Consider the following 27,996-nt stretch of genomic DNA (forward strand, 5'->3'; position numbering starts at 1 on the left):
CAACTCAACTTCCTTTACCAAAAGCTTTCGTGCATTCCCAAGGCTCTGATGATGAGGCCTGGGGCCTCTTTGGAGACAGATATAATGGGAAGGTCTGAGTCTCAACCAAGCCCCGATATAGGCTCCCGTTTAACCCACTACTTATTCTCGAGAATGAATGACCGTGCGACGCATGTTCTGTGCAGCAGAGACATGATCACAGTAATGTAGGGGATAACAACCCCATGTACCATGGCCTCGGTGATTGATCTAGGCTTTCCATTAAAAGTCACTTAATCCTCTTGATGGTTCCAAGAGCACTGTTACCAGCACCCCTGTGCAAAAGAAGAGAGAGTACCGGGCTGACAGTTGGCAGAGGGTAGAGCAGACTTAGCACCCAGGATTCTCCCTTGGATGCTGCTTTCAGGACTAGGAAAAGGTTGCCACTCTGTTGAAGGCCAGGTGCCCCCTTGGCCCTTTGATCTGTGTCAGCTCGCTTATTGAGAGGAGTGTCTCTCTGTTATGTCCAGGCTTCTGCACAATAGCAAAGAACTCTGTTTGTCTGTCCTACTACCCTGGCACCGGTCAGGACCCGATTGCATGAACTTGACCTTGCAGCTAAGAGTATGGAGATGCTATAAACAAACCAGCCCCGTATATTTGGCTCAGATGCACAAATCTAGCCAGCGGTGGGAGGGGCATGGGCTCACAGAAGGCATGTTCTGCAGAGGACAGGATCATCCACCAGATTGCTCTTCTTGCTGTCAGAGGATCCCTGGTTTCACTTAGGAGAAGAGTGAGCGAACTCCCATAGGTAGATAGACTGCTCAGGTCTGCTCCCCTTTGAGTCTAACCCTGTTGATTCAAAACACAGCTGGCCTCTGAGGAGGGGATCACCAGTTATCTTGGTACTTTTAATCCCTCCCACCACTACCAATAACCAGAAGCAGAGGGAAAGCAGCCCTAGAGTCCAATAAGGGGGCCATTTCCCTAGATTGTTCTAGAACTTAGTTCATGAGGCAATAACCAGGCCCTAGTTGGCAAGATCAGCTCTAGACAAGAGAGAGTAAAGGGCCAACCCAAATCTCCCTGGGCCCCCAGGGACGACGGATGGGGGAGAAACCAACCGCCAAGTTCCGCTCATTTCACAAGCTCATGGCAAACCCCAGAGCGTTGCTTTGTTGCTTAAAAACGATTTAATTTTTGCAATCTTCCAAAGAAAGCGGGTGCCAGAGTGAGAATTGATGTTTGAAGAGTGATGTCTGTGAGGTGGAAAGCTGACAGCTCCTCTCACAGGAGGGCAGCTAGCAGGCATGGGGACATGCATGGTCTGGGGTCAAAGTTATCCATGACTTGTCCTTCTCATTTCATAGGACCTGGCTCCCACAAGGAGCCAGCCTCCCACCGTAAGACCAGGACAGCCATCTTCCTGAGATCCATCTAGAGTTCAGCCACTTCTTCCTCCTCCTGGATCTGACAGAACTCAGGCCCCTGCACAAGTTCTTTTTCCAGTGAGCGAGCTCCGTATCCTCCGGCCTAATGGGGTGGCAGGAGAAGAGTAGGCCTAGCCTCAGGCAGCCTGGTCTGAACCAAAACTCGGCCCTCAGATCTGTTGTTCAGCTCTGAGGGTGTCCTCATGCAGTTGGACCTGGGCTGTCTTTGCTGGAAGGGGAGAGGAGTGGTATTGTTCCCATGTGGTTGCTGGGCCACTGCACAAGACAACTGTTCTGTGAGGAACCTCACATGACAGCAGGGCCCACATAGGACTTGGTGAGGAGTTGTTCTCTTGCTGTGTTTTCTATTACTGCCAGCACGAATAATACCCTCCAGGTGGCCTCTCTCAAGGGGAGTCATTTACTGGCCAGGGACTTTGGAACTTTATTCTGACAGGGTGGGGGTTGGGGATATAGAGCAGGGGCAGGGGGCACGTGGTCTCAACCTGACCCTTTAAACTCTGGAGCTTACACCTCTCTTCAGAGCCCTCTATTTGGGTCATAGAGGAGCCAGGATTTCCAGGACATGTATGTCCCAGCAAGGCTGAGTCTGTGGCTGGATCCCTGATCTCTTACAAGGTTTTCACACTGCAGTATAAACAAGGTTCAGGGCCCTGCCATGTTTCCCTGAGGCCACTGGAGGCTGGAGCTACCCAGAGGAGACACCCTCATCTCTGTACTCAGAAGGTTAGGTGTGCACAGATGACTTGGGTCACTGGTTGTGGCTGAGGGCAACCTGAGAACACGTGGCAATGTCCTCCCTTGCAGCCTACATCTGGACAGAGTGGCCTGGACACACCGGCTGTGCTCGCACTGTATCTACCCACTATCAGTGAGGTCATGTCTGCCCACGGTCATTCGGGTCAGTCATGTTTCCTCAGGTCTGATGAAATGACAGGCTGTTCTTACAAGGACACCCACGTAGCTGAACAGAGGTCACTACTGTCCTCTGAGCAGGCCCTGCACATGGACACCACTGCGGTGACTGTCATGGAAGCCAAGGAATCAGAAGCAGCAGGTGAGGCAGCAAGTCATCTCCCACGAGGAGACGGGGAGATCACCCCCAAGCCAGCACAGATGGTTGCTGGGGGAAACCTTCGTTTGATCCCCAATAAATAATATGTGACAAGCTATCACTCCTAAGAACAACTGTCACACCCTTGTGACCTCGAGGGTCTCCGTTGTATGTTTTAGCTGAACGCCAATGCTCTGAGCAGTCAAGGTAGAACCTTCTCCCCAGCAGCAGATGGACATGGGCAATACTAGTTCTGGGAGAGGAGCAAGGCACAGTATATACAAGTCCAAGGCAAGCCATCCTAACCTTGATGATCTCAAATACGCCAGGGTGACTGTACAAAGTAGCGATGGACCAAAGGAGAATCCAGGTAGCTGGTCACGCTGGAGACCCAGTGCTAGGTGCTGTTTTAAAAGCTTACTGCATGTAAACTCACTTAAGCCTTATAAAATATTATTGTGGCCATTTTACAGACAAGGAAACTGAGGCTCAGTAACACAAAGTGAGAAGAGAGCAGCCTGGATTTAGGTGCCTACAGTCCATGTTCTGACCAAGGCCAGAGTGGGTGACCTCGACACAAGGCTAAATAGGTGAGGTGTATCCTATAAAGTCAAGAATCTAAACTGCCTGAGGGGTCCTCGACTGTAATCCCAGAACTTTGCCAAGTGGAGACAGGGGGACCAGAAGTTTGCCATTCTTGAAATCAAAGCGAGTCTGGGTGATGTGAGACATCACTTCAAACCAAAAGGCACTGAGGTGGGAGACTCTTCCCAGCTTAGAGCAGGGACACTAAGTGAGTTACCTCCCTGTGAGAAAAGGCTGGTCCTGTGCTGCCTCCTTCCTGATGCCTCTGCTCTACAAGAGAACCCGCCTCACTCCTGCTCCACAGAATGGAGTCTCGCAGGGGTGAGTCTCAGAGTGCCCGCCCCGTGCCCCCAGACTCTGTTCCCCAGCACAATTGTGCAAGCTTCTATTACAGCAAGTGTGGAGGTCGCTCTCGCGGTCAAAGGTTTTTAACTGCAAAGGAAGAGGAAATGTATGTCAGAAAGATGGCACTCTGCCAACCCCACATTCGTGTGGGGGATCTCACATGTGAAATGGTTCTTTGGAAGAAGTTGGGTGCTCTGTGTTCTAGGGTGGGGTGGGGGTGGGAGGGCAGGATGGTTTCTGTGAAGGTTGCAATGTAGCAGGGTGGGGACAGCCCCAAGACAACCTCAGGGAAAGTGAGGGCAGATGAAAGGCTGTAGGGATGAGGAGGAAAGGACAGGGGACAGAGGGAAAGAGTAACGAAGGAAGATGCTGGCTTCAGAGAGTGACACCTCTCTCAAGAACAAGGAGGCCACATGGTATCGAGGATCTAATTTCTGAGACCTGAGAGTTCCTGAACATGTGCTGGGCTGTGCTCCTGCACTCACTCCCTGTGGCCCTCCAGGTCCACAGTGATCAGTGAGCACAGGCAGAATATGCCAGGCATGCTCTGTGGAGTTCACCCTCCAGGTCATTCTCTCTCTTGCTGCCCATCTTGTCTTGAAAAGGCCTTGAAGCATGACAGAAGGTAAAGCGGGGGACCTGATGGATGCCAGCTACTCCCTCGGCCAGCTACTCCCTCGGCCAGCTACTCCCTCGGCCAGCTACTCCCTCGGCCAGCTACTCCCCCAGCTGACCTTAGGAGGTAAGAGGAAGTCTCAGGGTAAAGAAGACAGGAGTCTTTTGGGTCCTCTTCTGCTGCACGCATACTGATTCCTTGAGCACATACTTCCCCGTGAAGAAAAGTAGCATGTCTGTCCCATGAGGTGCTGCGAGTGTAGCTCAAGGTGCTGATTTCTTCCTTAAGGAATGTCTGAGGACCAACTGTTGGGAAGAACACCACACTGTTGGGCATCAGCACAACAAACAGAGACCTTGCAGCTGAAGAATTTGAGTGGAGGGGCAGATTAAGGATACGGTATTTTCCTGAGAACACAGCCCCATGGGGCCATCCCTGAGGTAGTCTGGGAGCCATGGGAAATGAGGAGTCTTGTCCTAGCTGGCACCTGCCTCTCTACCCACAGCCACTAGCCACAGCCAGGGGCAGCACCACCATGAGCTATTTGGCTAAGAGCAGCATTGAGACCACTGACCGAATATTGCACACAGGTGACAGTCACCAGGTTGTACATAGCTACACTCTGAGAACACCGGCCTCGGGAAGTAACCCACTGTCCCCACACTCCACCACAGGACCATCCCTCCTTTACTGTGAGCAGGGATTGTGAAAGGTTTGAGCCTATCCTGGCTCTGAAGCAGATGTCTGGCATGGCTCGGCCAGGGCTCTGCCTCTCCCTGCCTCCTCCCCATCCTGTTACCAAGTGACCTTACACACAGCTCACCAGAAACCACTTCTTTCCATGGTGTTGCCACGGATGCACCTCCCTTCCTTTAAGGGGACACTGTGGCTGCCACGGGGCGTCTGGCAAACGGAGGCTCCTGTTCTTGGAGTCTTGAGTCTGCATTCCAGGCCAGGAACGCTTCAACCTCTGAGGAGAGGCAACACAGGTTGTGAAGTAGATGACTTCAGATCTGAAAGGGAATGACCAAGTCAGTCAGCTCCATGATCAGTGCTGGGCCTTGGATGATCCCCTAATCTATCAGTGCTTGATGGGTTCTCCGTTTATCAAAGATTCAGTGAAACACACGGGGCTCAAAGGGGTGCTGGGTGTGAAGTCACTCTGAAACTCCCAGATCTGTGGGTATGCATCATTCCCAGTGGCCCTTGAGTCACACGGTGGCAGGGGTGGAGAAGGCTCACTTGTTTACCGTCCTGTATTCCTGAACTTTTGTCTTGTTGAGCTTTTTTCACCCTTTCCTTTTAGTTCTCTTGGGACACAATGTTCACTGGTGACCCCTTGGTCTCTGAACACGTGTTCCCGTGCAGACCCAAATCCACGGCTGTCCTGACTACAAGGGTATATCATAGATCGAGTAGGGAGGCCAGAGTGGCCTGTGGGAAGTGTCCTGCATCCAGACAGCCCCATTAGACACTAGTAGTCTGTAATTTGGAGCCTGAAAAACATTAGCTGGAACTTAAAAATAAGTTGGGCCTTGTTCCCTGGATGTTTCAAAGTCAACTGAAATGGTAACCCAGGGTTTAGCCCAGATTGTGTGGGTGCTTTTAGAAGCTGGTGACTTTAAGTGCTGTGGGGGTGTTTGGGGTCCTGTGGTGCCAGACTCCATTTGGGGAATCTACTCTGCTTGGCCTTTCTGGGTAAGTTGTTTGTTTTGGAGAGAGAGAGAGAGAGAGAGAGAGAGAGAGAGAGAGAGAGAGAGAGAGAGAATATATATAAGAGAGAGAGAGACAGGGAGAGAGAGACAGAGAGAAAGAGAGACTAGAGAACAGACCCAGGGCCTTTAGGCAATGCTGAACCACTGGGCCACATTCCCAGGCCTCCAGGGTCTCTTTAAGTTTCCAAACCAGCCATAAGCTCATTTTACAGCTTAGCAGACTTTGAACTTACAGTCTTACTGCCTCAGTCTCCCAAGCAACCGGATACAGGTCTGTGCCACCGGGCTTGGCTAGGTGACAGTTTTATGAAAACAAAGGCCTTTTGTCCCTGGAGATGTTGGCTACTGCCCAAGCCCCCAAGTCACCCCTTACTATAAAGCCTGTCTCAGTTCAGGCTCATGCTCTGCTGTCACTTGTCACTTAGCATCTGGGAGCTACTGTTTGCTCACTGTGAAATGGGAACAGCGTTCCCCACTGGCAAGGGCTTGTGGGTATTACACAAGATAACACAATGGAGAGGGTTTGGCATTAAGAAGACGTAGAAACAGTATTGCAACTGTCCCCTTCCACTGCTGCCTCCCAGATGCCCCAGGACCCTGAGGAAGAGTCCAGATGGGCTCTCAGATCTGGGAAGTTAAAGAAGAGAAGTTAGACAGTATGGGGCTCTCCAGTTTTGTTGCTCAGCAGCCAGTGAGTTCCCAGAGGCGCCACATCTGCCCCACACATGTGAAGCCTTCAATGCCCTGCGGCTGCCAACTTGAACTGAACCCATTTTAGATGGTGTTCCAGCGGTGCCAGCCTGGGCCAGAAAGTCACCTGAGAGAACTAGTTAGCCAGAGGCTAAGAGGCACAAGACTCGTGTGTACATGTATGTGTGTGTATGTATATCTGTGTGTTTGCATATGCATCTTGTGTATGTATCTATGTGTGTCTGTGTGTATGTATCCGTGTGTGTATGTATACGCATCTGTGTGTGTATATGTGTATATGTGTATATGTATCTGTGTGTGTCTATGTATATATGTGTCTGTGTGTGTATGTATCTGTATGTCTGTGTGTATATGTATCTGTGTCTTTCTGTGTGTGTATCTATCTGTGTGTGTCTGGGTGCATATGTGTCTGTGATTGTATGTATCTGTGTGTCTGTGACTGTATGTATCTGTGTGTCTGTGATTGTATATATCTGTGTGTGTCTGTGTGTATATGTGTCTGTGTGTGTCTGTGTGTATATGTGTCTGTGTGTGTCTGTGATTGTATGTATCTGTGTGTGTCTGTGTGTGTATATATATCTGTGTGTGTCTGTGTGTGTATATATCTCTGTTTGTCTGTGTGTAAATGTGTCTGTGATTGTATGTATCCCTGTGTCTGTGATTATATGTATCTGTGTATATCTGTGATTGTATATATCTGTGTGTGTCTGTGTGTGTATATATCTGTGTGTGTCTGTGATTGTATTATCTGTGTGTCTGTGATTGTATGTATCTGTGTATATCTGTGATTGTATGTATCTGTGTGTGTCTGTGTGTGTATGTATCTGTATGTTTGTGTGTATATGTATCTGTGTCTTTCTGTGTGTATGTATCTATCTGTGTGTGTGTCTGTGTGTGTATATCTGTGTGCGTCTGTGTGTGTACATATCTGTGTGTGTCTGTGCATGTACATATCTGTGTGTGTCTGTGGTTGTACATATCTGTGTGTGTCTGTGTGTGTATATATCTGTGTGTGTCTGTGATTGTATGTATCTGTGTGTGTCTGTGTGTGTATATATCTGTGTGTGTCTGTGTGTGTATATATCTGTGTGTGTCTGTGTGTGTATATATATCTGTGTGTGTCTGTGATTGTATGTATCTGTGTATATCTGTGTGTGTGTGTGTGTATATATATCTGTGCGTGTCTGTGTGTCCACAGGAGGTTATGTGTGCATCTTTCTCCTCCCTCTTACAGAGCTCCTGGAGTGTAGCCAACACAGAGAGTTGGAGATGAGGATCTTGAAAGCACCCCACTGAGTTCTCTGTGCTTCTAGAGATTCTGAGGAGCTAACAAGGCTGATAGAAGATTCTGAACTGCTAATGGCCGGGTCTGGGAATGTAGCTGGATTGGCTGAGTGCTTGCCTAGGATGCAGGAAGCCCTGGGTTTAAGTCTCAGCACACCTAAAGCATGTGTGGAAACATGTGTGTGATCCCAGCATTTGGGAGGCAGGAGGATCAGGAACCCTAGGTCGTTCATGACTACACAGCACATGAGACTACACATCAACAAAGGATGCCAATGTTTAATACAGCGATCCCCCTCATCTACCAATCCATCCACCCACCCACCCACCCATCCATCCACCCACCCATCCACCCATCCACCCATCCATCCATTCATCCATCCATCCACCCATCCATCCATCCACCCATCCATCCATTCATCCATCCATCCACCCATCCATCCATCCATCCACCCACCCACCCACCCATCCATCCATCCATCCACCCATCCATCCACCCACCCACCCACCCATCCATCCATCCACCCACCCACCCATCTATCCATCCACCCATCCACCCATCCATCATCCATCCGTCCATCCATCCATCCACTCATCCATTCATCCACCCATCCATCCATCCATCCATCCACCCATCCATCCACCCATCCATCCATCCATCCATCCACCCATCCATCCACCCACCCACCCACCCATCCATCCATTCATCCATCCATCCACCCACCCACCCACCCATCCACCCATCCATCCATCCACCCATCCATCCATCCATCCATCCACCCATCCACCCATCCATCCATCCACCCATCCACCCATCCATCTATCCATCCACCCATCCACCCATCCATCCACCATCCATCCATCCATCCACCCATCCACCATCCATCCATCCATCATCCCATCCATCCATCCATCCGTCCATCCATCCAGCCACCCACCCATCCACCCATCCATCCGTCCGTCCATCCATCCATCTGATGTTCACTCAGGAAGGTACCTGGCACTTGCTCTTCCACTCTAATGTCTCAAATAAAGACCGAGTGCTCCCCGAGTCAGAAGAACTTACACTGCTGTCGGCTTGGTGTGAAGACGGACCACTGTGCTTCACTGCTGGAGTCTTCCTCCCTGGCCTCCTCTTCTCCAGTCCTTCATGGGAGGCAGCTCACCTCAGTGTCCATCCCACAGAGCCCTAGGGACTGACATTGGGGGGTGTCTTCCTTGCTGTCTGCATCTCAACAGTTGCCTGTGGGTTACGCGGAAGAACAACACGCCATTTAAATGAGATCATTCCTTAAATGCAGAGGAATCCAGGGCACAGAGAAAGGACACTCTTCCTCAGGCAAGAAACATTTGGGACTTGGCAGATTCTAAAGCAAGGTCCCAAACACCAGCTGCTTCTACCCTCTGCTACACATAGACCCAGGGGACCAGGCAGCTCAAGGCTCCTCAGGCAAGAACACTTCCCTAGATAGCATGGAAACTTGCTTGGAGGGCCCACCCTGTCAGGACTCAGTTCAGCACCCATCCTGTTAGCACTTGGTTAAGCAACAGCGTCTCAGCACTGACTTCAGTGCCCCTTCTGCCATCCCTGAACTCAACACCCACCCTAGCATCACTCAGTACAGCACCCACCCTAGCATCACTCAGCACAGCACCCATCCTAGCATCACTCAGCACAGCACCCATCCTAGCATCACTCAACACAGCACCCATTCTAGCATCACTTAGTTCAAACTAGAGACACAAAACCTTTACACAAGTTCACCCATGAGTATATATATATGTGTGCGTGCATATGTGTGAACATATATATATATATATATATATATATATATATATGGTGTGTGTTTATGTGTGTAAGTGGTATGTGTATGTATGTGGAATGTGTGATGTATGTATATGAGTGTGTTTGTACTATGTTAATCCTCATATTAACATCTCAGCTCGCTCTTATCACTTCACATTTCCTCTTGCCAAACACACACAGCCTACAAACATGGACACACACACACACACACACACACACACACACACACCACAGACATGGATACACATACCACATACCATAGACACACATGCATGTACCATACACACATCATTTACACACACATGCACACACACACCACACAAACATGGAGACACATATACATGGATGCACACACCAGATATGTGCACATAGCAATAAAATAGAAGTCAACTAAGGTGTTTCTCAGCAATCAACACAATAGACCCCTTTCAAGGAAGCAGAAGTCTCCTCACATAGGTGTTCTGGAAACCTCTGTCTCTACTGGACCGCCAGAAGTCACGGTAGAAACAACTAATGCTAGGGACCCTCCCTTCCTTCTCTCCAGTGGCAATCCACCAGTAGACCACTCCTGCCTGTTTCTGTGCAAAATTCTCTCAGCTTATGGTACCCGGAGAATGCTAAGCCACAGGCCCATGCCTTCCTCTAGCCCAGTCATAACCGACACGAGGGACAGGCTCCACCAAGACCCCTCCTCCAGCCTGCTGTGGTCACACAGCCAGATGAAGGACCCCACCTGGGGGGACTTCAAAAGGCAAATGATAGAAAAGCGTTGACGCAAGCTTGTCATGCTAAGGAGACCCAGCCAAGGTGTCTTGGCAGGGCCTGCAGCTTGCTTCGAGGGTGCTCTGGAGGTCTGGCTGAGGCTGAGAGAAGTAATCCTAGGGCTTCCAGCTTGCAGGCCCTCATTGTGTGGTCCCTAAGCCCTAGGATCAGGACGAGAACCCTAGGCCAGGGTTCCAGCCACAGCTCAGGGGGCCCAAGCAGAGACTCTCTCACTGTGGTGAGAGAACATATAAACATCAGTGGATATTTTTGTTCATTTCTGCATATTAATAAACTTCCTGACAACTGGCCTGTGGCTTTACAATAGTCTCACACCTAGCACTACTCTTGACACCTAGCAGGGACTCAGAAATGTAGTCTGGGACTTCCCACTGGCTACAGTGCTAGGCCCAGACCTGCTTCCTGAGCCCAAGTCTTAGGATCCTGTGTAATTCTGCAGAGGAAGTGTGGCTGCCCCCCTACCAGCAGCTGGGTCATCTCTTACTCATCGTCTGCTCATTACGGTGAAATCAGAGTGCAAGCCAATCCTGGCCTCAGTGGTTTCCCCGTGACTGGCCTTCAATAAGAATCTGTCTCTGATCCCTCGGCCCACACAGGCTGCACCCTCCCAGACGGCTCTGGGCATTTTGATGACAGGCTCCATCTAAGTGTCCCCAGAATGCCCTGCCTCTCCCTGGGGAGGGTCTCCTATAGACCTGCAGGGAACAGTAAGATTTGAAGTCTCACCTCTTCTAAGCCGGTGAGACTTGAAGAGCTCGGGTGATGGCTCAGTCATCAAAGTGCCTGCCCTGTAAGCATGAGGGCCTAGGACACCCAACACCCAGGGAAAAGCTGGGCCTGGCAGTAAACATCTGTAAACCCATGGCTGGGGGGAATGAAGACAGGAGGATCAGTAAGTTCCAGGCCAATGACAGACCTCATCTTAAAAACAAGGTACAACCTGATAGAATGACCTCTGTCCTCTGAGTACACATAACCATGCACACACAACCACACAATCACACACACACATACAACCACACACATACCCACCCACATATAACCACACACACATAACCACACACACATAACCACAAACACATAACCACAAACACATAACCACAAACACATAACCACACACACACAACTACTCACACATACAACTAGATATCCAACCATATGCACACACAACCACACACACAACCACACAACATAACAACACATACACAACCACACACACAACCATACGCACATAACCCCACACACAACCACTCGCACAACTACACACACACAACCATATACACACACAACCATATACACACACAACCACACAACATAACTACACATACACAACCACACACACAACCATATGCACATAACCCCACACACAACCACTCACACAACTACACACACACAACCATATACACACACAACCACACGACATAACTACACATACACAACCACACTCACACAAAAACCACACACACATAACCACACATACACAACCATACACACAAAAAACCTTACACATACACGAAAACCACACACAATCATGCACAGAGTCGCACACACAGAAAACCATACACACACAACCACTCACACATACAACCATACACACACAAATCCACACAGAACCACACAATAAAACCACACATACATAAAAACCTTACATACACACCAAAACCACACAGAACCCCACACAATCACTCACACAGGAAACCGTACACACACAACCCCACGTACAATCACACACACACAACTACACATATACAACCACATATACACATACACAGAAACCACACACATAACCACACATACACAACCACACACAAAACCTTACACACACACGAAAACCACACACAACCTCGCACAGAATCACACGCACAGAAAACCATATACACACAACTACACATACACAGCCATATACACACACAACCACACACATAACCACACATGCACAACTACACACGCAACCACACATGCACAACCACACACACACAACCATACACACAATAAAATATGTTAAAAAGCCAAGCAGATCCAAAGCTTGGAAAGAGGGAAAGACTCAGACACTGATTTGCGGTGTGATGTTACTGCGGGCTCCACACACTGATCGACCTAGTCAGGGTCACTACGGTTGTGCTGAAACACCATGACCAAAGCAACCTGGGGAGGAAAGAGATCATTTGGCTTACTCTTCCACACCACTGTTCATCATGGAAGTAAGTCAGGACAGGAACCTGAAGGCAGGAGCTGAGGCAAAGGCCATGCACCGAGTGCTGCTTACTGATTTGCTCATCATGGCTTGCTCAGCCTGCTTTCTTATAGAGCCAGGACCGCCAGCCCAGGGTTGGCTCCACCCACAATGGACTGGCCCCACCCACAATGGGCTGGGCCCTCTCATCAATCACTAATTAAGAAAATGCCTTACAGGTTTGCCTACAGCCAAATCATATGAAGGCTTTTTCTCAGTTGAGGAGCCCTCTTCTCCAGTGACTCCAGCTTGTGCCAAATTGACATAAAATTAGCCAGCACGCTAATTTACAAAAGTGCTGGAATTGAACATTAAATTCACCTGGATGGTTTGACCTGCCCAACAGACAAAGTAAAGTGAGATATGGCCAGGCATAGGATTTGTCATGGCAAAAGAATGGTCCCCTTAGAGAAAGCCTCAGGAGTACTCCTCAGAAGAGAAAAAAAGGACAAGAAATGTTGGTGCGGATGTGGGGGATGGAGGAACCCGTAGTCACTGCTGATGGCAGTATCAATGGGTGCAGCCACTCTGGGTATCAGGAGTTCTCAAACAGCTACAGCTGTCGTATGGCCCAGCTGTACCTCTCCTGGGCTTATTCACACAGTCCTTACCGAGCGGAACAGAACCAGCCTTGGTGTGCATTCACAGATGAACCGGTAAGGAAAAGTGGGTGGGGCACGGGGCGGCAAGTTATCCGCTACCGAGAAAAATGGCGGGGAGGGCTTTTCAAGGAAATGGATGGAACTTTCTGTTGGGTTAAGTGAAATGGCTAGACTCAGAAGGGCAAATACCGTGTTTTCTCTCATATGAGGATCCTAGGTACTGATTTTCTCACACACACACACCCGCCCGGAGTGGGATGATATAGTCAATGGAGCAGAAAGGTAACAGTGAGATGGGGGAGGGGGAGGGGAGGAAGAGGCTGAAACATGAGGAGGGGGAGGGTTGAGAACAGGAGACATGAAAGCGGGGGGGGGGGGGGAAATTGAAAGGGTGGATGGGGGGGTGGGTATTGAAAGAGAGTGAGATCAACAGGCTAAGTGTGTATGCAGGGCAAAAGCTGGGCAGAGCCCATGACTCTATGCTGATTTTAGAATGATCCTGGGACACAGGGAGCAGCTCCCTTGGTGATCAGAGAGTCTGCAGAGGAGGAAACCCTTAACACACTCCAGGCCTCCTTACCTTGTGTCCCACATCCCCAATCCCCTCCCCTTTCTTCCTCACATCTGATTCCAGACCAGGGGAAGATGAACTTGGGAGAGAGGGCTCAGACACCCGGTGAGCAACTGTGAAAACATAGGTGGCTCGAAACCTAAATTTTATTAAGAGATTAGACCTTTGGGGGCTGGCCCATTTTAAAGCCGACGCTGAGTAAACGGCAATGCCTAATACCAGGGACTAAGTCAAGTATGGGACAATGCTGGGCATTGGTAAGGATTTATTGGTGACGCCTCTTCCCACATGGTGTTCTTATCTGTTGCTGTAATGCAGGGCCTCTGATCTGCAGACCAGACCAGAGACCTAAACCCTGACTCTGGGGGCCTCTCCCTGGTGAGAATGACTGCCTGGCTTGCCTTAGGCTTTCCTGTTACCAGAGAAACCAGGCAATGTAGACAAGGGGTGTGTGTGTGTGTGTGTGTGTGTGTGTGTGTGTGTGTGTGTGTGTGTGTGCGCATGTACACGCACACACAGAAATGCACACATGCCCATGGTTGTCCTCTTGCTCTTGAGACCATGGTTCCTACTGGCCTGTACCTCACCAATGTAGCTAGGCTGCTTGGCCATTGAGCCCTGGGGAATCTGCCTGTCTCTTCTACCCCATCTTGGGAATAGATTCATGCACCAGCATGGGAATCTGAAGTAGGGTCTTCACTGCTTGTACTACAAGCACTTTAGGAACTAAGACATACCCCCTCCCCAGGACCAAGACTTTTCTAAAGGCATCAAACAAACAAACAAACTGCCAGGGCAAAGAAACCCAAGAGCTGTGACTTCAGAAGCTGATGGCAGCACAGGGAAGCCTGAGCTCCCTGTACCTTGACGCTCACTGAATCCTGAAAACGAGCAGCTTTCAGAAGATAAACCCAGAGTGGCAAGGGCAGAATGCAGCATTTGGCAGTGAGGAAGAGCTTGTCTGACGAGCTCCAGATTTCTGTGATGACAACCACAGAGGAATGCCCCAGAAAGAGAACATCAGAACCCTGTCCACTCAAGCACAGACTTCTTGGTACTGAGCTGAGGTTTGATCCCCTAGGGCTTTGTCCATGCCAGGCAAGCACTCTGTCCTCTGTCCTACCCTGGTGCTGAGAGCCATCTTTAAAGAACTGTGTCTTTGAGTGGGTGAAGGTGATGTAAAATACAGTGATATATCTAGACTGCCCAGGAGTCAAAATAGAAAAAAACAATGGAAATTAGGAACTGCTTTAATACAAAGATAATAAAGCCAAAATATATCAAATCTTCAAGGGTTCAGCCAAAGCTTGCTTAAGAGAAATTTATAGCTGCACATGCGTCAGTGGAGGAGAGAAAGAACGAGGAGACAATGAACTGAGTCTTCTAGAGAGAGCTTAATGAGAAGCAGGAAATTAAGGCCTGAGATAGTCCAAGAAGGGGGATTAACAAGCAGCGGGAGTTGGCAGAATGGAAAACAAGAGAAAAATAAGAAAACAACCAAACCAATCACTATTCCAGAAAGACTCATTAAACTGGTAAGCCGGCCTAACTGGTTTTGTTTTAAAGGAGAAGCCACAGTAATCAATATCAAGAGCTAGAAAGATACTGACATTAAATATAAGTCGAAACTCTGGAGCCTAAGGACAGAAAATTTTAAGATTTAGTTGAGAAAGAAATTATTTCATAAATTCAACATACTAAACTCGAACCATCTATCCATTGAGAAACAAAAGTCATAATGAAAGACAAGTTCCACCAAGAAAACTCCAGGCCCAGTGGCTTCAGCAGGGGATTCTTCCAGACATTAATCTTACACAGTCTTTTAGGGAGTAGAAATGAGTTAATTTATTTTGTAGTAACGTCAAACTGTGGCAAAGAAGGAAAGTTACGAGCCATTTGTTTTTCCTGAGCACAGATGTTAACAGGAGGTGAAGCATCACATGTGGAATTCAGTGTCTGTCAAAAAAGCAAACGCATCACAACCAACCTATGATGTCATCCTGGGACTGTGCTCAGTACGATCTGCTGCAGCAACAATGCAGAACGAGATGATCAATGGATCAGCCCTGGAGGCTCAGAACAAGCACTTAATGACAGTCAAACCCTAATGACAATAAAGCCAAAAAGGAAACTAATAATAGAATAAATACAAATTAAATCTATCTAATAGTCATAGACGTCCAGCAAGTATCACATTGAATGTTTAGATATTGATATGTTCCCATAGTTTTTGGGATTAGAATAGGATGCTATTTATCTCCACCTATATCTGTTATTATATTATAAATTTTAGCCTTTGCAATAAAGCAGGAAAATTAAGATATGAAAAGAGAGGTAAAATCGTGGTTACTTATAGGCTACATCAGTGGCCATGTAAGAAACACACACACACACACACACACACACTACCTAAAAACTATCAGAATCAATAAATTAAACAAGGTTGTCAGACAAAGAATATTAGTATGTAAAAGTCTGTTGTATTTTTATGCAAAGATAAAAGCAGAATCCAAAAAAGGCAATATTGGTAAGACACACTGCAATAACACTCGGGCTCGCCTTTCATCAAAAGAAACTGTGATGGGTAAAAGGGAAATCCACAGGGAAGATAAGAACAACAGAGAACCAAGAAATGCCTCAGATCCAGAAATCGCATTGAGCTCCTCTAAGGCACCAAGAGTGACAGACAACATGAGGAGAAATGGCAAAGTAGTCTGAGGTGTAGTTGAGTGATAGAGTGTTTGCCCAACATACATGAAGCCCTGGGTTTGATTCTAAGCAACATACAACACACACAAGAAAAAGCACATACACATTCAAGTGTGTCCATCCCCTACAGACTCATGAGGCTGAGGGGGGGGCAATTTTTCTGAATAAGCAACACTTGAAAAGTCGCTTCTGATGGCTAACTTGACACAGCCTGGAAAACCTGGGTTCTCTACACTGGATTGGCTTTCTGTGCATGTCTGTAGGATGCCATGTTAATTAAGTTAATTGTTGTGGGAAGATTCGGTCCACAGTGGGTGGTACCATTCCCTAGGCAAGGTGTATACAGTGGGAAAATCAAGCTGAACAGAAGCAAGTAATCAAGTAAGCCTTTATGAACTCATTTCTCTCTGTATTAATGTGGATTTGATGTGATTAGTTGAAGGTCCTGCTTTGACTTCCCCACAACGATGGATTATAACCTGGAAGTATAAGATAAAATAAATCCCTTTTCTTCTAAGTTGCCTTTTATTTTTTTAATCAGGGCATTTTATCGTAGCAACAGAAATGGAATTAGAACAGCCTTTCACCTCAGGAATCATCAGAGAAAGTCAAGCATACTACTCAAAATGGCCAAGATGAATGACAGACCTAGCATTGGTTAGGAACTGCTCATTGGCTGAGAACCAGTAGAGCAGCAATGCAAAGCTATGCACTGAGCTGGGGAGGTGGGGGGCGTGCATGCTCTGACCCAGGGCTTCCACTCTTTGGTATACACTATGCAGACATGTTCACACCAAGAGATGGGTACATGGAGGCTCTTAGAACACCATTTGGCTAGGGCCAAATCTAAGTTTATTCAAATGACCAGCAGTAGAAACTGTGATATGTTCTTGGATTTTTTTTTTAACATCATTAAAAAGAAAGAAGGAGCTGGGCTGAGGACAGGGCTCAGTAGGTAAAGCAGTTGCTTCATAAACCTGAGGATCTGAGTGTAGTTCTGCAGACCCCACATGTAGGTGGATGTTCAGTACATGTCTCAGTCCCAGTGCTCCTACAGAGTGAGAGAAAGACAGGAACAGCTGGCCGGGTGCTCACGGCAGAGAACACAAAAGAGACGCTGTGTCATACGATGCAGAAGGTGAAACACTACTGGAGGTTGTTCTCTGACCTCCACATGTGTGCCATGGCATGTACAAGCACATGTACATACATGTACACGTATGAACTAAGCCTGGCAATGGAAGCATACCTGTAATTCTCACACCGGGGAGACTGAGGCAGGAGGATTGTGAGTTCAAAGCCAGTCTGGGCTACATGAGACTCTGTGTGAAAAGAAAATTCTTAGGATACTTGTATCTTTTGCAATATTAAAGTAACTCTGAGCTAATATGAAATGGAGGAGGAAAAAAAACTTGACCAAAAGATACATATTTATAAAATCCACAAACAAGCTAATCTTTGGTGAAGAAGAGGAGAAGGTATAGGAGAGTGTGGGGATTCTATTGTGTGGATGATATTCCGGACACTTTTGTGGGTGATGGGTTAGCTGATCCATCCTTTGTGACTGTTCGTATAGCTGTACGCAAAGGCTGGGGCTATCTTAATGCACACTGTATTTAACATTTTTAAAGGCTATTTACTAGTGAGTAATGCAGTCATGGGGTCTGTAACCATCCTAGGCCTCCGTGCTCACCTGTAAATTGTATGTCATTAGACCCACTCCAAATGAGCCCTCTGAGTCACAAATGAAGTGACTTAACAGGCCCAGCATAGAGCTGGCTGCACACAGCAGCTTCCTCTATAATCTGGTAAAGGAGTCAAGAAGCTCTTGGCTTCTTTACTGCTAGAGGTAACAGGGCTTGTCTCGCAAGAGCAGCTGGTTCTTTCCCTGTGCTTGAGTGTCAGCAGCAGACTTGGGGATTTTCAAGTCTTCTTGGAACTGGGTCCCAAACTGTCTTTACAGGCTTTCCTGGTCCACAAATCCAAAAAAGCTCTTACCTAATACAGACTGTGGTTTGTGTATGTGTGTATGTGCTCGTGTGTGTGTGTGTGTGTGTGTGTGTGTGCATGCTTGTGTGTATGTGTATGCTCATGTGTGCATGCATGCTTGTATGTGTGCTTGTGAGTATACTCATGTGTGCAGTCTTGTGTGTGTGTATGTGCATGCGTGTGTGCTTGTGTGTGTGCTTGTGAGTGTGTGCTTGTGTGTATGTGTATGTTCATGCGTGCATGCATGCTTATATGTGTGCTTATGTGTGCTTGTGTGTGCTTATGTGTATACTCATGTATGCATTCTTGTATGTTTGTGTATGTGTGCTTGTGTGTGTGCTCATGTGTGCCTGCATGCTTGTATGTGTGCTTATGTGTGCTTGTATGTATACTCAAGTGTGCATTCTTGTGTGTGCGTATGTGCTTGTGTGTGTGCTCATGTGTGCCTGCCTACGTGTGTGGGAGGCCAGAAGTCATTCCTTGGGCGTCATTTACATTGGTCTGTCTAAGTGGCTGGTTGGTGTTGTTTAGATATGTTTTACTTTACATGACAAAGTGTTTTGCCAGCCTGTGTACAAATGGCGTCATTTGGACCTGGAGTTCCAGGTGGCTGTAAACCAGTCTGTGAGTGCTGGGAACCTAACTGGGGTACTCTCAAGGGGAGGAGGGGGGCTACAAACCACTAAACTGTTTATCTAGCCCCTAGCCACCTCTCTATTCCCACACCTTGTTTTATGAGACAGGGTACCTCACTACCCGGAGCTCATCAAATAGCCTAGGCCGGGTGGTCAATGAGTCCTAAAGAGCTTTCTTTCCTGGCTCCACCTCTCTAGTGCTGGTATTACCACATGCCTGGTTTTTTATGTAAGTTCTAGGGATCTGAGTCCTATAAGATGCGAGGCTGCCATCCTCTGTGCTAGAGACAAGGATGAAGGCAGCGCTCTGCCAGCGCTCTTCAGAGCTCTGCTGACCACTGCTCCAACTGCTACTGCCTGGAAAGATGTGCCCCTGGTCACCAGATGGCCTTCTCTTTCTTCTGTCTCTTGTTGGGTTGGGACTGCCAGGGAGCAGCATTTGGTGACAGCTTTCAGGTCTGATTTGCCAGCCAGGACGTTTGGCTGGGTGCAGGGTTTCCATGGTGCAGCTGGCCCATGGCCTTGGGTTTCTTCTGGTTTTCGGTGATGCCACTGCATTGCCCAAGTGGCCTCCTGCGTGGGACATCCCACGAGTTAGGACCCATGTGGATGTATGCTCAGCACAGACTTCTTGGTGCTCAGGTGGTTCTGATCGCCAACTACAAACATGTGTTGAGCAGCGTCGTCGGCTCACAAAACATGGTTCTTAGTGTTTCTAGCAGTGCAGAGTGACACCAAGCATCCCATGGCCTTCAGAGAGACGATTCAACATTCATAGTTCATCTGCCTGTCTTGTTTTTAGCAGGCAGGCTTCTTGGAAACAGATCTCAAAAATCAACTCTGGGTCAGTTCAGGAAGAAATGAAAGGGCGGGCAGAGGAGCAAGCTTAGGACATTAAGCAAGATATTCAGGAACAGGGAGATGTCTTTGACCCCACTGGTCACAGCCATGTGTGCTGTACCATCTCTACTATCCAAACACCACCCTCAGCCCCACAGTTCATGGTCTTTGTGCCACTGACATTTACTGGGTAGGCCATTTATGAGAAGCCCATAATGCTTCCTGAGCTGAAGTAAGATGAAATTCTTTGCCTTCATGAGGTATTTCCCACCTCCACTCTGCAAAGCTTAAGTCGTTCCTGTTCTGACTGCTTCATGGCCCAAAGCATTGAAGACAAAGACATTGATACTGGGCACTGTTAAAAAGCAAGACAGCTTTCCCAGTAGAGCCTAGAATATTACTAGAGAGGGATGGGAAAGGTGGCTCAGTGGGTAAGATCCAAGCATAAGAATCCAAGACAAGTTCCGAGCACCCATGTAAAAAGCTGGGTGTCACAGCACACACCTGTAATTCCAGAGCTGTGGGAGGCAGAGTCAGGGGCATTTCTTGGACTCTCTGGCTGCCTTCCTTGCTCCATGTTCATTTAGTGAACTTGTTTCAATGGAACAAGGTAAAGCTAATAGATCAGAACACCTACCATCTTCCTTGGACCTCCATGCTTGTGTAACAGGTGCATGGACCTACACGAACACCCATGTATGTGTGTGTGGGATAATGGACCATGGCAGGAAACTTGATAAGGTAGAGCAGGTCTGAGGCCATAGGTGCTTTCTTGTTCTCTGTCAGATTCCTGGCTTGGAACATGTGTCCACACTCCCCACGTTGGTCACATACCCCCAAACAGAGTTTTTCATGCTGATGAGATACCTAGAGATCCTGAGGGTTTAGCCAATAAGCTTCCCTTCCCAGACATTCCTCCCTGCAAAAGGTATTAAATCTCTGGTCCACCCCAAGGAAGTTGGTATGCATCCATTTTCCACCATGAACAGTCAATAAATGGTACAGGTAAACACGGACTGTCTCTTCCATCAACCACCCCTACCTTCAACAATGGGCTAAGCCAGAGTTCCCATTTCCCCAGCCCTGGTTCTCATCATCCTCAGCCCTTGTGCCCCCAACTATCCTGGCCTCATCGAGGGCCTGTAGATCCCCTGATCCGACTCCTCTGTATGGAGCTCTCAGGAGTCATGGAACCCCAACTCTGGCCTCCCCCATGTTAGATTGTGTTCTCCCACCCTCTGAGCGGTATGTATGAATGTGGATAGAATGAAGGGCTCTCCCAGGTGGGATACTCTAATAAGCCTTCTTTTGGGCAGGGTAGTAGTGGGTGAAGACACTGTTAGAAGCTTAAAGAGGCAGACACCCTTAGGGACAATCCTATGTTAAGAGACCCACAATGTGTCCTTCCATTGGATGTGGTTTAAAAACTATTTGGGAGAAAGAAACTAGACAGGCCTAGATCTGATATATATCTATATATCTATATATCTATATATCTATATCTATATATCTATATATCTATATAGATATATATATATAAAATATATAATTTTTTTTCCTTGAACCATGTGTTAAACTGACCATGCTCAGTAATGGTCGTCTTAAACTGAGCATGCTCCAGAGTGAGCCTGCCCCCAAAGTACTTTTCCATATGAGCATGTGCGGGCTCTCCGGATAAAACCCACCCCTCCCTCACTCCCTTATTCCTGGAGGGCTTTAGAAATAAAGCACCTCCTGGGTTCTTCTTTCTTACTTACTTACTTACTTACTTACTTACTTACTTACTTACTGGTATTAAACCTTTCCTCTCTCTCTTAGTTCTTGGCCACAATATTTTTTTTAAGTTTCTCACTCACCCACTGTGTTCAGTTACAGCATGGAGCAGCCATATTGTTGTCTAGAATGGGATATGTATGTCTACAGGCTCAAGGAGGAAAGTGTGCTCTGAGCATACTGGGTTAGAAAGGGATCCTAGAGTACAGCTGCCAGGAACACCTAGAAAACCACCCTTGAAGTCATGGCATTGGAGGAGTAAAGGAGACAAGTGGCTGCTTGTGTGCTTATGCTCTCCCCCCAGGAGAATGCTCTCCCCCAAGGAGTAGCAGGTGCAACCCCTCCCAGCCAGAGAGGCCCCACCCAGTGTCAAGCCAAGCACTGACCCCAGCCAGAGAGGGCAGGGTCCTACCTGGTGAGGGAATGTCAGTAAAGAGGCTAGCCACCCAGAGCTGAAGCCAGTGCGTGTGCAAGAGAACAAGGTACACAGTCCCAGAGCCCTGAAGGACAGAGAGGTTTCGTCACCGCGTTGCGTCATGCCGTCCTGTGAAGTGGAGAAAGTGAAATTTGCCGAGCTCAGAAGCCAGCGGTTGTCCCATGGCTGTTCTAATTTCCTTCTGTTGCTCTGATAAAACCCCAACCAAAAGCAACTTGGGGAGGAAAGGGTTTACCTCAGCTCACACTTCATCACTGATGAAAGCCAGGGCTGAAACTCAGGCAGGAACTGAAGCAAAACCCGTGGAGAAACACCGCTTGCTGGCTCCGTTTCAAGCCCATGCTTAGCTAGCTGTCTCGATACATTCAATACAACCTGGGACAACCTGCCCAGAAGTGGTGCTGCCCACAGTGGACTGGGCCTCCCAGATTAGTTAGGCAGGGCCGCAGGCTGATCTGACCTAGGCCATTCCTCAATTGAGGCCCATCTTAGATGACTCTAGTTTGTGTCAAGTTGACAAGGCTGACCAGGACAATAGAAGACAGAAGACTTAAAGAAACAGACCATTTGCTGCACTAGGCACTAACCACGCCAACTTGGGCGAGTCTCTTAAGTTCTCTGAGTCTATCTGCTTGTCAATAAAATGAGGATGGCTTTTGACAGGAAAAGATGGATGAGTGGTAGTCCCTTACAAAGCACCTTGCCAACAGGAAGGATGAAAATTGTTCTTCTTTAATAAATGGTCATGACTAAAGCTATCTATAAGCTATGGTGGAGAGTTGTGGAGATGTTCACTTATAAATACACCCCACTGCCATTCTCTTCTTTGGTTCTCTAGCACAGATCCTGCTGCTCCCCCACCCCACCCCCAGGACAAGCTGTGGCCAGAGAACCCGCTCTGATCTGCACTCTCCCTGGGCCAACATGAAGGAGATAAATCTTTTGTATCGAACCAGAAGAAGGCTTCAGCAACAAAGGCCAATTCACCATCTGAATAAATTACAAATTGTCCCGTGGCAAATTCTTCAAGCTACACAAGGCAGCACGGTTCCCTTCGGAGGAGACGGGAAGAGCCTGGCTGGACCTGAGCCAAACCGTGTTCATCCGGCCCGGGAGAGGCAGAACACAGCCCAACTGACCACAAGAAACAATGCCTACGAGACACAGATGTCTGGTGGGCGTGGTGCTGTTGGTCTCCATCATTTAAAAGCCTTCTGTGTCTGTTCTTTACTCACAAACTCCTTCCCCCAACCACCACCACCGGTCTCTCTGGATCAGTGAGTTGGAGGGAAGTGTGGCTGGGTGTCTGGGTAGCAGTGTGTGAGGGCTGGTTCTCTCCCTGCAGCCATGGTCTTCCCTGCCTGCCTGGTGCTGCCTGCTTAGCTAACAGTTCTTGTTTAAATTAAAGTGAGTTTAAAATTGATTCTGCTTGGGGAACTCCAAAGCTCCCTTGTGATTGAGTAGGAATACCCAAGAGTGATATAAAATTGGGTCTGGGCATCGCTGCATCGGAGCACTGTGCTAATGAGCTGAAGGTCAGAGGTTCTGTGCCCTCTTGAAAGGAACAGTTCATTTCACTCCACCTCGAGGCCTCAGACTCCACCCCTAACCTTGGCCATCTGCCTCTGAGAAGAGCCTTCAGTCACCAACAGGACAAAGTGAGAGGGGAGAACCTGCCCTATGCTAACCCATCAACCCCATTAGAAAGAAGACCCAAAATATGACCCATGGGTCACGGGCCAGCATTTTTTAATTCTGTAAGTGAGAATTATTACATTTTGTTAGCGCAAGCGAATCAAAACACATGTGGGACCAATGAATCAGGTGTCATGGAATCCAGGACTACTAAAGTCCTGGTTCTCAGTTCCTGAGTCAGCTGACAGAGAGGAAGCTAAACAGGTATGAGATGACACATGGCAGTCACATAGTCTTTATTTAGCCAGGGGCATAACTGGTGTGGATCGTTGCAACCAATAGATAATACTGGGGGCCAGGGAGATGGCTCAGCAGCAGTTTGCTGCTCTTGCAGAGGATCAAAGCTTGGTTCTCAGTACCCACAATTGGAAGCTCACAACATCCTGTAACTCCAGTTCCAGACCTGAAGTCCTCTTCTGGCCTCAATGGACAACTGCAATCCTGTACAGCCCCCACCCCTGTCATCATCATCATCATCATCATCACCACCACCACCACCACCACCATCATCATCATCATTTTCATTATCACTACCACCACCACTACCACCCACCACCACCACCACCAACAACAACAACAACACCATCACCACTACCACCACCATCACTACCAACACCACCACCATCACCAACAACACCATCACCACCACCACCAACACCAGCACCACCAACACCATCACCACCACCACCATCACCACCACCACCATCACTACCAACACCAACACCAGCACCACCAACACCAACAACATCATCACCACCACCACCACCATCACTACCAACACCAACACCAGCACCACCAACACCACCACCAAGTGGAGAGCAGAGCTCTGAACAATTGATGTTCAATGCTCTGATGGACTCTTCATTCTCAGTGTTTCAGATTTATCTCCCAGAGAGGCCTCCTGCCTCTGTTTCTATCCTGAAGGTATCATCCCCATGGAGAGGGAGGTCATCTGCATCCTTGGAATAGCTTGATGTTCATATACCAGTGGGAAACTGTGAACCATCTTGCTCTCTTGAGGGTCTCAATCCAGTAGGGTAGGGGCTTGCTTCCTTTCTTTCTTACCCCATGCCCTGAGGGCCTCCATGCTTGGCCCATGACAGAGGCTGCAATAATAGCTCTCACTATTATATATATTGTTATTATATACATACACATATATCACATATAGTTATTATATAGTTACTCGCTCTTTGCGAAGCAAGTATCTGAATGCTTGAGTAACCTAGAAACCCATTCGCTGCTTCCAGAGAGTCTTTGTCATGTGTTGAGCAACCTGTGCCATCCCACAGACGAATAACCACCAAGTCGCCTGCTCTGTCTTCGTGCCACTACTGTCTGGCGAGTTGGTCGCAGCCTCGAGACTCGATCAGTCACGACTCACATACCTCGGTGCTAGCGAAACCTCAAAGCGAGATGATTCAACAGGGAGTGGCAGTTCACACCTTCGGTCCCAGAACTCAGGAGGATAAGGCAAGGTCACCATGAGTAAAGTCATCGTGAGTAAAGCCACCACGGTGTCCTTTCAAGTTTCAAGCCAGGTGGGAATATAGAGCAAACTTTGTCCTTCTGTCTCCACACCCTTCCCAAGAATACACTTCAGATAAGACAGAATTTTATTGTTTCTTACTTAGGAAGTGGAGAGTCAGCCACAGATGCCGGGGGGCCTTCCCTCTTGTGGCTCTGACACCTTGAGTCTGTGAACTTCGTCCAGTCAGCCCATGCGGACTGCCACCAAGGAAAGAGGAGAAAGGTAGATGGGATGGACGGTTTGTTTTGATTGTCTGTTGGATTAGATTCAGAAACATTTAGGCTAGGCATACCTTAAGCCACAGCTCTCCGGCCACACGTGTCTTGGGACCAATAAGAATGCAGCCCAACATAGTTGTAGATGAAGACATCGTGTCACTATGGCAAAAGGTTGGGCAGCGCTGGGCCCTAGGGTGTTAGTGAGGCACATCTTCAGATGTGTCTGTGACAGGCTTCCAGGGAAGATTAAATGTGGGGGAAGACCTACCCTGAGCGTGAGCAGAGCCGTTGACTGGGGACTCAGACTGAATTAAAAAGGACTGTGTCGGGGCTGGGGATTTAGCTCAGTGTAGAGTGCTTGCCTAGGAAGCGCAAGGCCCTGGGTTCGGTCCCCAGCTTGGGGGGGGGGGGGGACCAAAAAGGACTGTGTCGCTTCCTCACCACTGTGAACTGTACCTTTGAACCCCAAGCCAAAATAAATTCTCCTTTAAGTGGCATAATGTTGCATTTTTTTTGGCCACACCAACAAGAAAGAAAGCTAATACAGAGAGGCCATGGTTGCGTATAACAGTGTACGGATTGACGCTTTCACTCACAAGATTCAGGAAGGCCTCCCCGGTATCACAGAAGCAGCAAACAGCTGACAGGGGAGTGGATTCTGATCTGAAAGACTGCCTGGAAAAGCTTCTCCAGTCCACAGAGGCGCCCGCAAGCCCTGAAAACAGCCCCAGGGTCAAGCCTTCCTGGGTCATCACCCATGCTGGGATGGGCTCTCAGCGGTACAGATACCTTCAACTCATCCATGCTCCTGTAAGTAACCCTTCACACACACTCCTGTTAGTAAGCCCAGTAAACTCACTGGTTCAACAAGCTGGACTTTGGTGTAGTTATTCCTTTGGCCTATCGTGGGTTCCCTATCTGGGGCGAGCAGGTGTGTTTGTGTGTGTGCACGTGGTCTCCGTAGGGAAAGTTTCACACAACACACAGCCCTTCCATACAACACAGAAACTTGGGAGAAACCTGCAGAAACCTGGGAGAAGAGTTTTCCCCGAGGTAGTGAGGTGCACGGCGGTACTTAAATCGTGGACACGGTGGGCTAGGGAGAACAGGGGGAGGAGAAATCTCTGCTGATGAAAGGAGTAGCCAGAAGCTCCAGCTCTCCAAAACCAAACGGTGAGGTCAGAGCTAAACAGATAAGGAAGAACTGCGGATGCTCAGAGCTGAGGGGCTGTGGGGAGGAGGAATGATGTGAAAGGCTGGGGGGGGGGCTGGCTTACAATGTCTATTATCATCACACCAGGGAGCATGGCAACAGGCAGACGTGGTCCTGGAGAGGCAGCTATATCCTGATCTTCAGCAGAGAAGAGAGAGAAGAGATAGAGATAGAGATAGAGATAGAGAGAGAGAGAGAGAGAGAGAGAGAGAGAGAGAGAGAGAATATGAGACTTGTGTCTGGCATGAGCTTTTTAATCTCAAAGACCACCTACCTCAGCAACATACTTTCTTCCAACAAAGCAACACCTACTCTAACAAGACCACACCTCCTAATCCTTCTCAAATAGTACCACTTCCTGATGATTCAGCATTCAAACACAGGAGCCATTCTTATTCAAATCAACACAGCCTCCAAGGCCCTTGGTGACATCCCATGCCTTCCTCCTCTGCCTGCTTCTCACCCCCTTGGTCCTCTCCATCACCGGCAGCTGGCCTGGCCTGGGGCCTTCTCTCAGAAGGCTGCTTGACTGGCTTTCTCTCACCTTCAGGCTTCGGTTAACCATCTCGTTTGACCTCTTTGCCTCTCTCACCCTGAGGGGATGTTCGAGGACACCAGCCATGTTTCCTAGGCTCTGGCCTCCCCTTTTTCACTTCCTGTCTGCTCTGATGCAAACAGCTGTCCTCTGCCACCTGCTCCCACCGCCATGCTCAGCCACACCTTCCCACAGTGACGGATCTGCCTTCCAACAGCCTCTCACCCACAGCCCCACATAACCCTGGAACACACTGTTTCCTGTCCTTTGAGCTCACCTCAGAGGCTCTTTGCTCACCAGCTCAGAATGTTCATGAAACACGCGTGTGGTCCTCCTTGTGTGCCCAGAAGCACATAACAGTGCTGCAGATTGCAGTGTCCCCTACAAACGATAGGTTAGTGGCTTGGTCCCGGTGCCTAATGTCATCACCTCACCCTTCTGGATGAGGATGGACTTTTCCTCCAAAACAGGACTGGGAGGAAACAGATACACAACAGCAAAGGCTGTGGTGTGGGAAGGAGGGGACAAGGGTCAAGGGTTGCCAAGGAACACCGGGTAAAAGGCAAGAACGTTATTCCCCAGAGCTTTTGGAAAGGGCACAGTCCTGCGACAGACTCAATTCCCGGGCAGAGAATAGATGTGCACTGTGGATGTCATTTAGTTTGTGACCATTTGCTGCCTTA

The 27,996-nt window shown here is 48.4% G+C and overlaps 1 protein-coding gene and 1 long non-coding RNA gene across 3 annotated transcripts in view; one reads left to right on the forward strand and one right to left on the reverse strand.

Annotated features, from left to right (window-relative positions):
- Positions 1 to 26,429, forward strand: part of LOC147999624 (uncharacterized) — a 113,255-nt gene extending 86,826 nt beyond the window's left edge. Inside the window, exon 4 of the mRNA XM_087595366.1 lies at positions 22,960 to 26,429. Within this exon, the coding sequence (XP_087451492.1) occupies positions 24,242 to 24,646 (405 nt within the window). The 5' untranslated portion in view covers positions 22,960 to 24,241 and the 3' untranslated portion in view covers positions 24,647 to 26,429. The remainder of the gene's footprint in view (positions 1 to 22,959) is intronic.
- LOC134483665 (uncharacterized) lies at positions 1,157 to 27,846 on the reverse strand. Of its 2 annotated transcripts, XR_015643688.1 has the most exons (6): positions 27,591 to 27,811; positions 26,843 to 26,916; positions 8,810 to 8,986; positions 4,857 to 5,046; positions 4,152 to 4,338; positions 1,157 to 3,504 (listed from the first exon to the last, which is right to left on the reverse strand). It is a non-coding gene; the product is annotated as an uncharacterized LOC134483665 (long non-coding RNA). The 2 variants fall into 2 exon arrangements; XR_015643687.1 differs by lacking the exon at positions 26,843 to 26,916 and having other exon boundaries at positions 27,591 to 27,846.
- Between the last annotated feature and the right edge of the window lie 150 nt (positions 27,847 to 27,996).

Source organism: Rattus norvegicus, chromosome 19 (genome assembly GCF_021556685.1).
Source record: "Rattus norvegicus strain SHRSP/BbbUtx chromosome 19, alternate assembly SHRSP_T2T, whole genome shotgun sequence".
NCBI classification, from domain to species: domain Eukaryota; kingdom Metazoa; phylum Chordata; class Mammalia; order Rodentia; family Muridae; genus Rattus; species Rattus norvegicus.